The 18,478-nt window shown below is 41.4% G+C and overlaps 1 protein-coding gene across 5 annotated transcripts in view; it reads left to right on the forward strand.

Annotated features, from left to right (window-relative positions):
- The window catches only part of CPEB1 (cytoplasmic polyadenylation element binding protein 1), a 100,948-nt gene that overhangs the window by 58,025 nt on the left and 24,445 nt on the right, over window positions 1–18,478 (forward strand). For 4 of the 5 annotated variants that reach the window (XM_089906729.1, XM_089906730.1, XM_089906727.1 and 1 more), the window contains exon 3: window positions 16,493–16,684. In XM_089906729.1, the coding sequence (XP_089762855.1) occupies window positions 16,531–16,684 (154 nt within the window). In that variant the 5' untranslated portion in view covers window positions 16,493–16,530. The remainder of the gene's footprint in view (window positions 1–16,492; window positions 16,685–18,478) is intronic. The other variant, XM_022554523.3, reaches the window with a different exon arrangement.

Consider the following 18,478-nt stretch of genomic DNA (forward strand, 5'->3'; position numbering starts at 1 on the left):
ATCCTACTACCTATAGTCTACTTCAGTTGTTTAGATGCTGTTAGAGTGTCTTTCTACATATTTCTGGATATTTTCATGCAGTTGTGATCTCTTTCCCCAACACTTGAGCATTCTTCTTTATCATGTACTGAGATATGAATTTTAATGTATAAGTTCCTATACTCCATTATGAGAGAAATAGTTTTTCACCATTAATAGCTTTGTGACAGATATCTTTGTAGGTAGATATTTCTCTGCATTTATGAGTATTTAATTAGAGATTTTTAGCAGTAAAGTTACTAGGTTGAACAGTTAATATTTTTAACGTTTTTGATGATTTATGGAAATGCTCTCTTTCTATGATCCCTCTAGGAGGTTAGAATGCTTATCTTACCATATATGCAGAGAAGGAAATTATCAAAATGACTGAGCACCGTTGAATATTATACCTTTAATTTTCCTAGTTTGGTAACCAGAATTCTTATTTTAATTTCCATTTCTTTTCTTTTTTTTTTTTTTTTTTGTGCGGTACGCGGGCTTCTCACCGTTGTGGCCTCTCCCGTTGCGGAGCACAGGCTCCGGACGCGCAGGCTCAGCGGCCATGGCTCACGGGCCCAGGCGCTCCGCGACATGTGGGATCTTCCCAGACCAGGGCACGAACCCGTGTCCCCTGCATCAGCAGGCGGACTCTCAACCACTGCGCCACCAGGGAAGCCCATCCATTTCTTATAAAGTGGAATAAAATTTTTTTAGAAAAACACTACAAGTCCTGTATCTTTTTCCTTGTTGAATTTCCTGCTGACATTTTTTTTTTTTTTTTTTATGGCCGTGCCATGTGGCTTGCAGGGATTCAGGGATCGAACCCGCGCCCCTTGCAGGGGATGCAGGGAGTCTTAACCACTGCACTGCCAGGGAAGCCCCCAGACCTTTTTTTTTTTTTTTTTTTTCTTTCTGTTGGGGTGGAAACTCCACAGGCAATCTGAAAAATCAGACTACCTTAAAGACAGTTGTGATTCCTTCCTTTGTAGTGAAGTTAAAAGAAGATATGTAGCTTTTTAATTCATTGTTATATAATTTCTAATGAATAAAATCCCAGGGGGAAATGCTTTAAAATGGGTTTAGACTGGCAAATATTCCTTACAGGCAGCTTTAACTCTGAAATGTTAATGATGGCTAGGAATAGTAATAATCATCTTAAATTCACACCTGTGTAGTTCTGTATCTCTGTGTACAAAGGTGTGTGTACAGGGGAGAATCCAAATTTAGAATAGCTGTGAAACCAGTTTGAGCATATGTCCTTAGATTCTTTCCCCATAAACACAAAAGTACAAACTAACTTATAAGTGGTACTATTTATTCTTATGTGCATCAGTTTGGTTATTACTAGCAATCTGGCTATCCTAGACAAAATGTAACTTAATTAACTTTTTGTTCTGACCGAAACCCAGAGAGGGAGAGGTCAAATTTATTTAATGTGCCCGTTTTTTTTTTAAAGGGAGGTTACATTTTTTTTAAATTAATTAATTTATTTTTGGCTGTGTTGGGTCTTCGTTTCTGTGCGAGGGCTTTCTCTACTTGCGGCGAGCGGGCCTCTCGCTGTCGCGGCCTCTCCCGTTGCGGAGCACAGGCTCCAGACGCGCAGGCTCAGTAGCTGTGGCGCACGGGCTTAGTGGCTCCGCGGCGTGTGGGATCTTCCCAGACCAGGGCTCGAACCCGTGTCCCCTGCATTGGCAGGGGGACTCTCAACCACTGCGCCACCAGGGAATCCCAAAGGGAGGTAATATTTAAAACCAGAGACCTCTACAGACAGTGCCATAGTTTTAAAGTGCTTTAAGTCTTACCAAGTGCTTAGAAAAATGTAGTCATAATATTTTTAGAATATTCTTCTTCTTTTTTTTTTTTATTTTAATCCTTAACAGAGCACAATAATACCAGCTTGCTAATGTAGAGGAAAGGCCACTGGATAAGAACTCATCCTCAAAGAAAAGAGGGCAGAGGAAATGAAATTGATAGCTACTGGCTGTTTTTTTTTCTTCTGTTTGGAAGAAAATGCTTCAACTGTCTAATAATCAGATGTTGTAAATTAGATTAACAAGATATTTGAAAAGCATACTTAAGGAAATCTTAACCAACATTCCCCCATTAGGCCAGGAACCCCCTTAATACTTTAATATCATCATATCTCTTTCCTTCCTAGCTCTTCACTCACATTATAGTTTATCACTTGTATGATTATTTAGATTGTCTTTGCCACTAGATTGTCAGCCCATACAGGCAAGAGCTGTAGCTGGTTTTCCTTACTTATCATATTCCTGTTGCCTAGCTAGTGCCTGACACATGAGACTCTCATTTAATAGGTAAATGTTTTTTTTAACCTATTATTTTGGCAGAGCTTAAACGTTGGATATTATCAGTGTTGATAAAGGTGTTCACAAATGCATAGAAAATGGTATGAGAGGAATATATATTAAACTGTTAATTCAGAGGAGACTGTAAGATTGAGGATGGAGGAGTGCTGCAAGAATGTGAAAATGATCTTTTCCTTTTTACTTTGTGTGTTGTCTTGATTTTTACCTTTTTTATTCTTTTTTAACACATAAAGTGTATGTCTACACTGAGTGCTAGCTGTGTCATCTTGCTCACATTGCTTTACTTCTTTTGAGCCTTGGTATCAATACTTGTAAAATGGACGTAGTGCCTTCTCCATATGGTATTTTAAAATTTTAATAGTATATTTTATTATATTCATCAATTTATTATTTTTTTTTAGATTTCACGTAAAGGTGATATCACACGGTATTTATCTTTCTCTGTCGGACTTACTTCACTTGACACAATACCCTCCACGTCCATCTATGTTGTTGCAAGTGGCAAAATTTCATTCTTTTTTATGGCTGAGGAGTATTCCGTTGTTTATATCTACCCATCTTCTTTATCCATTCATCTGTTGATGGACACTTAGGTTGCTAATAAAAAAGAAACAGGCTCACAGATACAGAGAGCAAACTAGTGGTTACCAGCGCAGGGGGTGGGGGAGGGAAGGGACAAGGTAGGGGTAGGGAATTAAGAGGTACAGACTATTATGTATAAAATAATCTACAAGGATGTACAACATGGAATATAGCCATATTTTATAATAACTATAAATGGAATATAACCTTTAAAAATTGTAAATTACTGTTTGTATACCTATAACTTATATAATATTGTACATCAACTGTACTTCAATTGAAAAATATATTTTTTATTTAGTATAAAATATTTTAAAATGTGATTTATATAAAAAATTATTGAGGTATTTTATGATTTGATTTTTTATACTAAGTCTTCAAAATGCAGAAATTAAAAAATTTTGAGATTATAATGGATGTACAATATTGTATTAGTTTTAGGTGTACAACATAGTGATTGTATACATGTTTATTGTGAAATGATATACAGCTTATTTTCCTGATATGCGTTATATTTTATACTCACAGCTCATCTTGATTTGAACTATAAATTTTCATCTGAAGTAGTTGATATGTATTTAGGTGTCATAATGTTGAAAATGTAGATTCACGTATTCAGGTTGTTCTGAACCATACTTAAAAGTTTTCCAGTAACAGACTAGAATTACCAGATTTTTAATTTAAATTTCAATCAGTTAAAATTTAAAATTCATTTCCCACTTGTAACAGCTACTTTTTAAGTGCTCAGTGGCTTCCTGTTGCTAGTGGGTTCCGAATTGGACATGACAATTCCAGAGGAATATGCATTAGATTGACAGGACAGTGAGTGGTGTCCTTTTGTTCTCACTAGGGCTCTTCAATCCAGGTTTGCTCTTGTCCTTGGCTCTCTAAGAGAAATTCCCAGCTACCATATTTACTGTAGGGATGACTTCCATTGCGCCAATGTCCCGACAGACGTTGATCAGGAAGCAGAACCACAATGAGTGTTGTGGACTAAGGGATTTATTATAGGACTTAACTCATTACACAGTTGACGGAGGAGTGGGGTTTGGAAGATCAGGGAAGCTGCACTAACCAGCCTTCCTGAAGCACTGGCATAGGTGGACAGTTGGGGCCCACAGGGCCCTCCAGAAAGCCAGGCCCATCTAGCTGCTAGAGTCAGGCCTGAAGGGTTGCTGGTGGAGAGTCTGTAGAAGGCCGTTGCACCTGGTGGTGGGCCTGGGCTTGCTTTTGTCTTCAGGGCCTGTTGTAGGGTGGAGGAATTGGATGTGGAGTGGAGGAGAACAAGCAGAGCTGGAAACTGCCAGGGTCTCAGTGTCTGTTCCTCACTGTGTCAGCGCTGCCGACCTGATGTTCTTTTACTTTCTCAGCCAATTCCAGGCACAGTCACCTGTGGAGAGCGGGACAGAACAATACTTGGACTTGAGGAGTACAAGTGTGAAAGAGCTGCAGTGGAAAGTGGAGGGGGGTGTGTGTGTGTGCAACCTTAAGACTCCAATCCGTGAAAATAAATAAACCTTGTGCGATTGTTCTAGAGCCTTTCCACAGACTCTCCTCTTTTTCTCACTTTTTGAAGTAGGGAATGTGATGTTTAATTTCCGATATCCTTGGTCTGCATAGTACCATCCCCATCTGTTGCAATGTCGGGGCTTTGCCACAAAAAGCCTAAGGCTTGATTATGTCTTGATCACGAGTAAGATTACTCCCACTTTAGTGTGTGCATTCTCGTTTCTGAATGTAGATGTTTTACATCTTTTTGACTGAAAAAGAAATGAGTACAATTAATGGGGGAAGAGGGAAACGTCAAGGATTAAGGCTTCTGGAATCAATCCAAGAGAGGGTGTTTCTGCTGTGAGTTGAGGGGCTTAGACTAAGTAGACTCCAAAGTCTCTTCTATTTTTAATATTCTGTGGTTTATTTTACTTTAATTGAATTTTAATCCTAATTTTATATTGTCATTGAACTCCTAACGTCAAATTTAAAATCTCTCTACATGAACTTTTCTTTGTAGAAATTTTTAATTTTTCAAATTTATTTAGGGGATGTTAAGTCTGAGTTACCCTTCTTAATAACATGTATTGTTTTCTTATTATCATAATATGTTCATTTTAAAAATTTTGAAGAGAACAGATACGTTAGAAGGGAAAAAATCATAGGTAATCCCACTACCCAGATACAACTACTGTTAACATTTCAGTGTATCTCTCCAGTATTTTTCTTATATTTACTAAAGAGAACGCTTTCTGAACATACTATGTAGTAATTGGCCTCTTTCTCTTCTTTTATCTTTTTGTGTCACTAACTTCCCATGTCTTTTTCAACGTTACATGGCATTTTACTTTGTAAGACTGACGCATTATGGGATTTTTAACCTGAGTCTGTGGATAGAATTCGGGGAGTGGAGTATCTTGGGCAGGGAAAAACTTAGATATTTATTTTCACCAGCGTTTAACTGAAATGTAGCATTTCCTTCTAAATGTGGACAAAAAGTCGAAATAATATTAGCAGGACCTAATTCTTTGGCAATAATAATAACCATCAGGATGATTAGACATTTCTTGTCTGATTGCTTTATAGTCATTGCACATATCTTGAGGTGTTTACATTCATCACTACAAAATTATGATCACTATTTTACATATTTAACATTATTTTTAGAAGGTATCCATTCATAGGCTTTAGCACATTGCCAAATGGTTCATGGAACGAAGAGTTAAGAATTTCAAACTGTTGGAGATAGTTTGCTTAAATAGGTGTCTATTTTAAACACTAGTAGAAGTACCTGAAGTTAAACTTTTGCTTATATCTGTGATTATTTGGACATAGGATAAATCTCTAAAAGCAAATTTTTTTCATCAGATAAGTACTTTTAAAGCATTTAGTTAGATTGGCTTCCAGAAATGTTGCATTAGTTTACTCTCTTACTATACTATCTGAAAGCACCCAGTTCTTTCTAAATCATTAGCTTTTATATTCTCTAGATCTGTTATGATTGGCACTGTAATGGGTCTTCAGTTTGGTGTAATGTTCAAGGAACTTCTGCAGATCCCAAAATTTGAACCAGTATAGCATCAGGCATAGTAACATTTTGTTGTGTTTAGATTATGCTAGTTTTATTTACAACTTGGGGACGTCCACCACCTGGACAGCATGTTGTATTCCAGGACTCTGTACCAGAGTCTTCAAAACATTCTGCTTCAGGAACTCCCACACCAGAGCCATAGATGAAGTGGAGCTAGACTTAAATCTGCAGTTTTCGTTTTTGTTCTCCATGAGGAAGAAATTGTCACCTTCAAAAACTATGTATGTACATGGCAGTGGAATCTTGGAAACACCAGAATGTGAAATTGACATTTTACTGAATAAGTGGGTGTTTAGGGGAAGGATGATAAGAAGGGGGAGGAGCTAGTATTGAGAGTTGAACTCCTGGTAGGATGGGATAGGTTTAGAACAGAGCTCCATAGGGACCTAGCTGGAGAAAACGGAATCCATTAATAATTTACTGATAAAGCAAGTCTGATTTGGGGTAGTATGAGTGTAGACCTGGACCTGAGAAAGTGCCCTGGAGCAGGGGAGAGGCAGGAAAGCAGGTTGGTCCCTGGATTTGGATCCCACTTCTACCACTTAGTAGCTTTCTTGCTTTGGCCCTATCTGATCCTTGTTTGCTCACTAGTTTAAAAAAAAAAAAAAAAAAAGAAGAAGAAGAAGATGATTTAACCAGGTGGTCTTTTTAGCTCCTTTCTTGCTTTCCTTTCTTGCTGACTCTCTCATCTGGTGCTGGCATCAGGGGCTTTTGTCCAGAGATGCTCATCCTGCCTGTAGTAATTACTTGTTTGGTCAGTCCTTGCTGAAGGGCTTGAATTCCACAGAACACTCTTATTTGCGAATGATCAAACACCTAATTAGAATTAACTTTAGCAAAACGTGGGATGTGTTGGAAGGCTGTTGGTATATAGCTCACAGAACAGGAAGAAATTCTGTTGAGGTTGTATCTCTTTGCTGCCTCTCTTCCAGTGTGAGTTTCATTTTCTCCTTTTGCATAATTTTCTGTTATCTAAGGAAGGGGCTGTGTTCACATCCTCTGGCATCATGAAGTCAGGAAATGATTCTTTCTTTCCAATACCCAGTTAGAAAAATCTTAGGGAAGAAGTCTCAATTAGCTTGGCTTGAGTTATGCCCATACCAGGACTGGTCTCTGTTAGTCATAGGGATGAGTTATTATGACCCAGGTTGGGTCAGATGCCCATCTATGGACCGTCACTGTAATCAGTGATGCAGAATCCAGCAAGAAGATGGCATTTGCCATTAGGACCACTTGGATGGTATAGAAAGAAAAACAGTTCAACAAAAACCGGGGGTGTTGGAAATTTTTAAAAACATGATCTTGGGGTTTCGTGGACTAAGCAGCAGCAGTCTTCAAACATTTGTATCTATATCCAATTTTTAAAAAGCAATGTACCCCACAGTGAGATCCAGTTCACACGCATTAGGATGGTCATTGTCCCCCCCCCCCCCCGCAAAAAAAAAAAAGCCCAAACAAACCAGAAAATAACAAGTGTTGGCAAGGATGTAGAGAAATTGAAACACTTATGCTTTGCAGAATGCAAAATGATATATAGACGCTGTGGTAAATAATACAGTGGTTCCTAAAAAAAATATTAAACATAGAATTACTGTATGATCCAGCAGTTCCACTTCTAAGTATATATATGGTAAAAGAAGTGAACTCAGGACGGGAACACATATTTGTACACTGATACTCATAGCAGTACTATTCATTCACAGTAGCCAAAAGGTGGAAAGAAATGGCCCAAATGTCCATGGACAGATAAATGGATAAACAAAATGTGGTACATACATCCAGTGGAATATTATTCATCCTTAAAAAGGAAGGAAAATTTGATACATGCTACAGTATGGATAAACCTTGAAGATATTCTGCTAAGCGAAATACGCCAGACGCAATAGACAAATATTGCATGACTTCACTTCTTGGAGGTACCTGAAATAATGGAATTCAGAGGCAGAAAATGGCTACCAGGGACTGGGGAAAGAGTTAGTGAGGAGTTAGTATTTAATGGGTACAGAGTTTTAATTTGAGATGAAAAAGGTGTGGCAATGGTTAGTGGTAATAGGTGCACAAAAATGTGAATGTACTTAATGCCTCTAAATTGAACACTTTAAAATGGTTATAATGGTAAAATTTTATGTTAGATATATTTTACCACAATAAAAAAACATTTTAAAAAATACAGTGTACTCCTTGCACATTTAACTTGGTATCTAAAATTTCATCGAAAAATGTATCCAGTGGAATCAAAATTTGTAGAGATTTTTATCCCTATTATCTGTTTAAAAAACTGTAAATTAGCTCTTTAATTAAAGTTAAACCTCTTTAACTAATTAAAGTGGGAAATTTCTCATTATTCCTTTTCTCCTTTACTTGTATTTCTAGTCTACTTCTCCCACAGAACATTATACTAATGAAATGTTTTACAGTTTAGTCTTCTGTTGATCACGTGTTACACTTCTCTGCAACAAAAACTACATAAATTGAAAATTTAAATTATTTCCTGTGACTAAAAGGCTGTAAGTGTTTTGGATTGCTGTGGCCATTGATTGCTAGGACAATTGATTAAGACTTTATTGTTTATTGGAAATGCTTTTTAATGAGAGAAATGAGGCGTTTTTATAACTCATGTAATTTTGGATGACTCACTTATTGCCAGAATGACTCAGCATTTTCAACACCGAATACACTCCTCTTTTCTGTTTTTATAGATCTGTGCCCTACTGAGTAAACTTGTTCACATAAATAAGTAGATGGGAAATGAAGGTATTGTCATAGAGCAGTGTCATTCAGTTGTTTGAACTCCTTGACTTGTATGCAAAAAATCAGTCATCTATCATTATTTTTAGTCATTTACTTGCCAGCAGTTCCATTCACTCCTTCATATTTGTTGAAAAGAAGGAACTGGAAACCATCTAAGTTGTGAAAAGATTTGTTACCTGAGGCATCAGTCATTGAATTTCTCAGTTTTTGGCAGTATACCAAGAATGCTTATGGAGATTTCAGATGACTTATGTTTTTCTTTCACTTAGAGACCTGTTTAACTCATTACCTGAAGGATTGAGAAAATTAAAATGCTGTTAAGTTAAAAAATATGCCCTTACGAATACAGTGTTTTTAAATGCTTTTTTTTTGGCTGTGCCGTGTGGCTTGCGGGATCTTAGTTCCCCGACCAGGGATTGAACCCAGGCCCTCGGCAGTGAAAGTGTGGAGTCCTGACCACTGGACCGCCAGGGAATTCCCTTAAAATACTTTTTATCTTATCACTTGCTTTATGTTTTGTCAAAAACCTTGGGTCTGTAGATCTTAACTCGTTCTGTTTATGGAAAATGTCAACCATAAAATCTAATTTAATGAAGTTGGTAGTTGGTTTTTATCATCAAACCAATTACTGCTTTTAGTCAGAAAAAGTCTAACTTCATTTTCCCCCAACATTTTACTTTGAACATTTTCAAGCATACAGAAAACATGAATGAATTATAAAGTGAACACCCATAATACCCATCACCTAGACTCTGCAGTCAACATTTTGTCATATTTATTTCGCTCAGAGTAATTGAGATTCATCCATGTTGGTGTATGTATCAATAGTCTATTCTTTTTTATTGCTGAGTAATTTCTAGTATATGTATGTATACACCACATTTTATTCTTCTGTTAATGGTCACTTGGATTCATTCCAGGTTTGGGTGATTATGCATAAAGTTGCTATCACCATTGACGTACAGGTCTTTTTGTAGACATACACTTGCATTCCTCTTAGTTCAATACCTAGGAGTAGAATTTCTGGGTCATAGGATAGTATATGTGTAATTGTATAAGAAATTGGCAGAGCTTTTTCAAAAGTGATTGTACCATCATAAAATAATATATGGAAGTTCTGATCGGCAACACCAAATGTTGGCAAACTGTGGAGCAGTCTTTTTAATTTTAGCCATCTGGTGGGTATGTAGTAGTTTCTCATTGTGGTTTAATTTGCATTTCTTTGATGACTAATGATACTGAGCATTTTTTCTAGTGCTTACTGTCCAGTTCTGTATTTTTGTGTGAAATGCCTTTTGAAGATTTGTCTGCCCTTTTAAAAATTGTTTTTTTCTTTTACTTTTGAGTTGTTAATATTTCTTACACACTCCACATACTAGCCATTTGTCAGGTATGGTTGCAGATACTTTCTACCATTTTGTAGGTTACTTAATTATTTTCTTAATGGTGTCTTGACGAGCAGACGTTTTTAATTTTGATAAGTCCAGCGTATCAAAACTTTCTGTAATGATCGTTGCTCTCTGTGTCCTCTGTAAGAAACATTGCTATGCATCCCCCTGGCCCCCCCACCCCAGGTCAGAAAGATAGTCTGTATTTTCTTAGAGAAGCTTTAAAAAGTTAAAACTTTTACTTTTAGGTCTCTCTGATTAATATTAAATTAATGTTTGTAAATGGTGTGAGGTAGGGGGTCAAGGTTCATTTCCGCGCCCCCCCCCCCCCCCCCCCCCGCATATGGGTATTTGGCTGTTCCAGCACCATTTGTTAGAAATGTCCTCACTGAATTGCTTGAAGGCGTGTATATTACTGGGGTTGCATTGAGTATGTGGATCAATTTGGTGGGAAATGACTTTTTAATAATATTGAGGGCTTCCCTGGTGGCGCAGTGGTTGAGAGTCTGCCTGCCAATGCAGGGGACACAGGTTCGTGCCCCGGTCCGGGAAGATCCCACGTGCCATGCAGCGGCTGGGCCCGTGAGCCATGGCCGCTGAGCCTGCGCGTCCGGAGCCTGTGCTCCGCAACGGGAGAGGCCACAACAGTGAGAGGCCCACGTACCACCAAAAAAAAAAAAAAAAATTGAATTTTCCAGTATGTAAACATGGTATATGCCATTTTAAAATCTAAACATTGTTAATATTTATTTTCAGAAACGTTATAGAAATGGCTTTGAAATAAATTACAGAATTCATTTGAAGATCATTAATGTGGTTGAGACTAAAATGAGCCAATGATCATATTTTTATGGTGGGAGGTACAAAGTAAACCTAATATTCTCTCATACCTTAATCTGTAATGTGGTTAAAGTATAGCTGAAATTATAAGGAAGCTTTCTTTGAACATCCTAGGCATCGTGCATTCCCTCTCTTCTGAACTACTGTTACTAACACACAGGTTAACAGTACATGGTTCTCTTAGAGTGTGAACTTCCAGGGAGTTGTGATTGACTCAAGTTCAGCCTTTAAAGTTTGATGAATAGTGTGAGAGAAAGTTAGTAAGCCTGGAGATTGGCTTTGATCTGAGAGGCTACAGGGAGCCGTTGAAGGCACTTGTTTAGGAGAATGAACACCATGAAGAGGGGGTGTTGTGTAAGAATGGGATGAATTACCTGGAAGAGAGAGTCTGGAGTAGGAAGACCATTTTGAACTCTTAATGCTCAGAGTGTGCTCAGCAAACCAGTAGTGTAGGATATCACTTGGGAGTAGGTTAAGAATGCAGATTCTGGGACCTGACCCACACCCACTGAGTTAGAGTCAGTGTTGTAAAGATTCCCAAGTCATTCCTATGCCCATGAAAGTCTGAGAAGTACTGCTTTAGGGAAACGTTCAGTCCCCCTGGTGTGAGTGGTTAAGGGCCCCAGTGCACACAACAGTTGACATGATCGTGGCAGATGTCTGACTTCTTGCATGTTGGCTCTTTCTCTTTAGATTGTCAAAATGGATTTTTAGAATCATTTCTGTTTTCTTGAGTTGGTGGTGTGGGGGCAGGGGAATAGTCCTTCAAACAGTCTTTTTAGAAATACATTCTTAGAAATGCTACTTTATGGGCTTTTTAAAACTTCAGGAACCATATATCGTTGATTTAAGTAGCCTCAACAGACTGTAAGGTCAGTTATTTAAAAGAAATTTAATGGGGACAAGTGATTCAGTGTCCTTTGCTATTCCCAGGGACTGGAATTTGGGGATGAAGTTGAGATTTTGTAAAAGATTTCAAGTGTGGTTGCTGTACAAATTGTAAATAGTGCGCTTGTTGAACGTCTAAAGAGAAAGAAAGGAGAAGACAGCTTTCGTTGTACAGTTTGTGCAATAACTAAAGGACAATAAATCCACTAGCAGCCTGCTACCCTCACACATAAACTGTTTGTATTTTTCTGTATTCCTTTACCAGCATCATCTGTCAACATACAAGATTTTCACACAGTTACGTAATCATGATATAGATGCAACTTTGTAGTCTGCTTTATGTCATTTAACATGTTACCCTGCTCCCCGGCTCCTCCTCTTCCCTCCTTATCCAGCTGTTCTGCCGTCTTCTTCCTTCTCTTTCCTCTCATCCCTTACCTCCCTGGCTGGCCTCCCTAGCTTGGATCTCTGGTTCATCTTGGGCCCTCTACCACATTATTTCTTGTTTAAGAGTGTACAGAGATTTTTCACTGCATGCCTGAGCATCAGTTTGATATTCCAGACTCAGTTCTTCCTGGCTTGGCTAGCCCAAACACACGCTGCTTATTACCTTCTCCCCTATTACCTCCTCCGAACCAGATCCCTTTCTGCCGAGGATCCGCTCTTGATGCATCTGCTGTGTGAAGCCATCTCTGGTTTCCCAGGGGCCTCAACAGACTTCTTGCAGTCACCATCTACCTTTATACAGTGGAACCTGACTTAATGGTTTCATAAATGGGGGCTCACTGCTCTTTTCTTGTTTCACTTCCCTACTTGGCAGATGCTCAAGAATGGTAGCTGCAGAGAACCCTGAGCAGCTTTGTGCTAAGTTTTGTTGGCAGAGGAGCCATCAGAGGACAGACATGTTCTTATTGCTGAGGATGGAAATGATTCGAGTTGAGGCTATACTACTCTGAGCCCTAGAGCCAGAGCCCCTGGGTCACCTCTGCATTTTGAGTCTGCCAGGGGTTACTGTATTTTAGGCTGTGGCAGACTTTGGACTTTGGGTCAGTTTACTTGTTTCCATGAGCTGTCCAGTTGCTAAGAAGTTTGAGAGATTAACTATAAAGAAGATAACTGATATTTTCAAAGGGAGATGCTTTTAAATTTTTGAATCAAATTAAGAAACTTAAATCGGAAATGTTGTGTAGGTACTGATAGAGAAACTTGTAGGGCTAGGGCTAGGGTTGATGTAGAAAGCATTTAAGCTGAGACATTATTCAAATAGATAGCCTTAGAAGGAGAAGTCTCACTTCATCATGTCCTCGTTCCCAGTTTTTAGTATCTTCGGAGTGTCTAGTGTGTGCTTGGCTAAAGGTTATAAAGAATATCCTCCAATAAAAAGGGTCAAGTTCCTGTCCAGCATCAGGTGTGAGTTTGAGAAGCAAAGATGGGCTTTACTTAGTAAAATCAGGCTTTGTGTTTCAGACCTTTCAACTTACTGAATGTTATCCTGTGTTGACAGTTAACTTCTTAGACTTTCTGTCAATGTAGATTGAAGAGGTAGAACAGAACGGGCATGTTTGGAGAGCTGGGATCAGGAAGCCATTAGAAAAGAGGCTTTTTGGGGTAAAATGTCTTTGAACACAAATGGCCGCAGATAAGAGTGATCATGCCCACCCGTTCACCTAGGACTGTCTCTGTTCAAGCTTGCTGTCCTGGTATGATGATCAATATTTGCCCCCTTTCTCTCTCAAAAGTGCCTTCGTTTGGATGATAACTTACATGGTCACCTACTAAAAGCAACATAACTGATAAAATACTTTGTGCCAGACACTGTACCAAATGCTTTATGTAATCCTTGCAAAACACCTGAAAGGTGGCTGCTGTGGCCGCTTTACAGATGAAAAGATGCTCAGAAAGGTTTAGTAACTTGACCGAGATCACACGGTGGCAGACCTGGTGAGTAAAGCAAGCTCTATCAGACTTTCAAAGCGACTTAATTTTTCCCAGCCTGCCACACCAAGGGGTTAACAGGGTCTTCTATTAATTTGAGGAACTAGTGAAAGAATCCTACAATGGTAGTGCAAGCCTTTACCTAAAAGAAACAGTGGAATGGAGAATGTCTGGATAAAGATAAAAAGGTGATGCCTTAGTGGGAATGCTGGGATGAAAGGGAGAGAGTTACACTGTATTTAGATGTCCAGGCTCCTAGATGCTTATAGCCATTTGTTTCTAAATGGACTTAAACTGATGTGCTGCTCAGGCCTGGGGTCTTTCTGCTTGGGTTTGGAAGTTCATGGTAGTTGTATAGATCAGTGCTACTCAAACTTTTATGTGCATCTAATATCAACTGGGAGTCTTGTTAAAATGTAGATCAATTCCATGGGTCTCAAGTGGAGTCTGAGATTCTGTGTTTATAACAAGCACCTAGTGATGCTGATATTGCTGGTCTGCCACACTGTAGTTCGGGTAGCAAGAGTGCAGTTGATTAGATTCTCTCTGCCTGGGGCATGAGGGTGCCCATATCCACAAATGCCCTGATTTTAGATGGGGAAGGGAGGGCCGATTGCTTCTAGTTGTAGGTGCGCTCACATTGTGATGGAAGGGACTACGTAGATAGCTGGTGTAGGTGGGGAATAGGTACTTAAATATGGATTTTCTAAAGGAAGCATTGTGTTTTTATAATTAATACATACGGATTATTTTTAAAGTATATCCTTAGCTTAGGGGAAGGGTGGACAGAGAAGCAGGAGGGAGTGGTCTGGGGTGGGGGCAACACCAGCATGGGTGAGTTCTTGCTCAGCCTGTGCAGTGGTGAAGAAGGCTTTGATAGACACAGACAGGGAGCAAGCCAGAGTATCTACAGCCAGACAGGAATAATGTGGATGGATGACACAGCAGCAAAGCTCTTAAAAAAAAAAAAAAAAAAAAACCAAGGGGAGGAGTCCCTCCCACAGACTGGCCATTTTCCCCCTCTAGGCTATGCCTGAGTGCCTGTGGACAGAAGGGTATACTCAGGAGGCTCTGGCCAGCTGTTCCTGTGGATAACAGCATTATCCTCCACTCTGCCCACTTCGTAACCCTGTCCTGGGCGGTCCCAGGTGGGCATGCTTCCCGTATCTGGTTACTTCTTCTTGTAACATGGGAAAACAAGCAGGGTGGAGTGCTGCCTACCTGGTCTAGGTGCGAGCAGCCTGCTTGCTGAAGCTGGGACCTTCACTTTACCCTCCTTTCTGAGGAAGAAGCCTTGTGACCGGAGGGCATGTTGGAAAAGGACTGATGCAGGAGAGTATGTTGGCAGACAGGAAATGGCAGTTTCCAGAAGCTCTGGGCAGAGCTGGACTTGGTGCTGGAGCTGTGAGTGGTCACTGAAATAGGGCTTTGGTCCTGGGCAGCACCCCTGAGAGGGGGCCTGGGCAGCCAGAGGCATCAGTGATCCTTACAGCTGGCCAGTGTATCCTGAGTGCTTCTGGAAAAGCAAGAGAAACAGTACTGACAGAGCCAGGTGATGTGAACTCCTGCACATGGGGTTTCTGATAAGGCATAATCCTGCTTCTGAGACTGTTTCTCTTATTTTGGTCTGTCAGACACTGTTTTGGGAGTGTTTCCTCAGTCTGTACCTACACTTGCAGGAGGGAGGAGCTGGTCCTGCTGTATCTGCTCGTGATTGATGCCCATCCTTTTTGGGGTGAGGGAACTTGGGAACAGGGAGTATCCTAGTCAGGACAGATCTTACTCTGGCATGTGGGTTGCCCAGTGACTCCCCCTCCCCCTGCCGAAGCTGACCCCCTTTCTCTGATCAGCTGCTCCTGACAAGCCTGGAGCACCAAGTGTTGTTCCCCAGGGTCCGAGCGTACAGTGTTTTTCTGAAGGTTGTCCCATCCTCAGTGGTAAACACTGCTGTGTCAGGGTACTGCTCAGGGGCCACTTGGAGCACATAGATTTTTGCCAGCAGAATTGTGAAGCTTTGCATCGGGCTGCAAAACCAGGGCTTGAGCAAGCAGCTGGAGAGAGTCCAGGACTAGAGTGTTTTTGGGTTTGGGGGGTGGAGAGCAGAGGGAGGGAAAGGGAGGGGCAGGAGGGCAGAGCTACACAAGCAGGCAGTCTGCTGCTTTGGCTTTGCTGCCGGCAGAGAGGACTTCAGTTGTGCCTGAGGGCCGCTTGGCCACTATTGCTGTAGACCGGAGGGCGCTGCCTCGCAACCCTGACTTACCGGCACTGCACCCGGACTGTTCCAAGTGGCTGTTGTGCTGTCTTTTCCCTGGGAGGCAAGTCTCCTCCCTGTCGTCCCCTCCTGCTCCTCCCCCGTTCTGTGAGGGATGATGCCGCTCTCTGTTGCACGGCTCAGCCGGCTGATGTCACTGGCAGCGGGAAGCATCAGCAGCCTGATCACATGCTGGCCCAGTCTGTAATGCAGACGGGATAGGGGTGTGTATGTGGGGAGGGGGGCTGTATGGCAACTGCTCTTGCTCTAATACCCCCAAAAGTGCAGAGGCAGCGGCTGCAGCATCCAGCCAGCTTGGATGTCTGGTCCTTGAGCCTAAGGAAACTATTATTAATATTATTTATTGTTGATAATACTGGGGAAAACAGCCCTTAACTCTGGGGTTCTGCTGTCCTCCTGTCCAAAGCAGACTTCCAGGACTCTGAAGAAACAGTTACAAGCAGGATGCTTTTCCCCACCTCTGCGCAAGATTCTTCCCGTGGCCTCCCAGATGCAAATGACTTGTGCCTTGGCCTGCAGTCCCTCAGTCTCACAGGCTGGGACCGACCCTGGAGCACCCAGGACTCAGATTCTTCAGCCCAGAGCGGCACACACTCAGGTGAGTGCCAGAAAATGAGTTGGCTTGGGGGTGGTGGTGGTGGTGGTGTATGTGGGGTAGTGAGTGAAGATATCCACAGCAACAGTTGTTCTGTTCACCTTTGCATCTCCCCCCCTCCCCATACAACATGGAGCTGTTTTGCAAAAGATGGAAATGCTGGCTGTGAGTGTGGCAGGACAGATGGTTGCTTGTAAAAGCAGGCATGGCTTTTCCACTTACCCTGATAAATTCCCTGGAGTTGTTAGTCTGTACCTGAGGTGGCCCCGAGAAGGGTCCACAAGGTGACAGTCTTATGCAGAAAAGATCCAGCTAACCCCCTAGTGCCCAGGCCTGTCTTGGAGATGATGAAGCAAAACACTTTTAAGGTGGGGGAGGGGACTTAAGGGGCTGATTACTGGATGTCCAGATTCTGTTTCTCAGTGGCTTTTAAAACTAGGGAGCTATGTGTGAAGGATGGGTGGTCCCTGAATCATGGCAAGGGAGGAATTTTAACCGTAAGTGAGGCTGGGTAATGCTGGGATATTGGAATTGGCTTCACCTAAGGTTTAGAGCATTGATCCTGGAAAGGGGTAAGTGGGGTGGAGTAACTCTCAGCTGCGGAGGCTTTTTTTTTTTTTTTTTCTTTCTTTGTGTTAAGGGTGACCAAGTAGATGAAGGAAGAACCACTCCTCTTTAGGATCCCCTGTCATCTTGGAAGGATTCGATGGGGTCAAGTTGAAGGGGCTTCTTGGCAACCCCTTGAACTGCTTCTGCTCAGACCTTCCCATTGCCCGTTTATTTCCCTCCTGTGGTTCAAGGGGGAGGGTTGGCCAGATGCAAGGCTTGGAGTGTTCAGGAAGAAATGTGAACTTAAGAAATACTGTAACTATACATAAAAATCTATGTATTGCGCTTTATGTAAATTACACCTTAATAAAAGGAATATGGGCAGCAGGTACTTTAAAAAGATGGAAAGGGGGGGTGGGGGCGGCCATTTGCTGTTGGTGCTGACAGTGGGGTTCACAGAGCCTGCCATCCTTCCTTGCCTCCTATCTCCAGAAGCTGGCAGTCATGGCAGCAAGGTGCTGTCTTGTTGATTTCTCTGGCCTCCACCCTGTTTGGCGCAGGTCTTTTTTTAGAATGCTTTGCAGAGCCTGGGACTGTTGTGTCTGTTGGCATTTTAATGCCCGGTTTTTTGGTAAATCCCATCTGATTGGGGGTAGAGGGTGGATTTTTTTTATTTGGCTGCAGGTGGGGAAGAGCTTCACCTTAAGTAACTACCTCTGAGTTGAGGTAGAATTTCTTGAAGTACCAGCCTTTAGCTGACTCAGGTTTTTCCCTGGGCTGGGAAGTGTGGTGTCACTGTTTGGTATCCTGTGCCCGGAGATCTTGGCTTGGAGGTAGTGGTAGTTTCTTTTATGTGGTATTCCGAAGCCAGCCGGGGGGGGGGGGGGGGGGGGCTGTGAAGCTGACCTTGTCCCCACCCTCACTGCTGTATCTGAGCAAAAGACAGGGGAGCCCACCCAGGAGGCAGGCACGTGTCTGTGGTGATCAGTGTTTGACCAAGACAGTGTCTCTCACTGGTATCACGTTGGGTGTGGCCCTTCTTTGGCTCTGGTTTCTCTTAGCTGCAGGGGTCCTTCTGAAATGTATTATAACAAATAGAAATGCAGGAGGGGCCAACTTGGGGCTTGGAGAGGGCCTTGAAAGTCATTCTGAAATTAGGCTGTTAAAAAAAAAAAAAAAAAAAAAAGCTTGGGCCCAGCCATAATTCCCTCAGTTTCCCCACCACCTGAAAGGCCTGTGTGTAGTTAT

Source organism: Delphinapterus leucas, chromosome 2 (genome assembly GCF_059928025.1).
Source record: "Delphinapterus leucas isolate spDelLeu-1000000601 "Yukka" chromosome 2, BTC_Dleu_Yukka2, whole genome shotgun sequence".
NCBI classification, from domain to species: domain Eukaryota; kingdom Metazoa; phylum Chordata; class Mammalia; order Artiodactyla; family Monodontidae; genus Delphinapterus; species Delphinapterus leucas.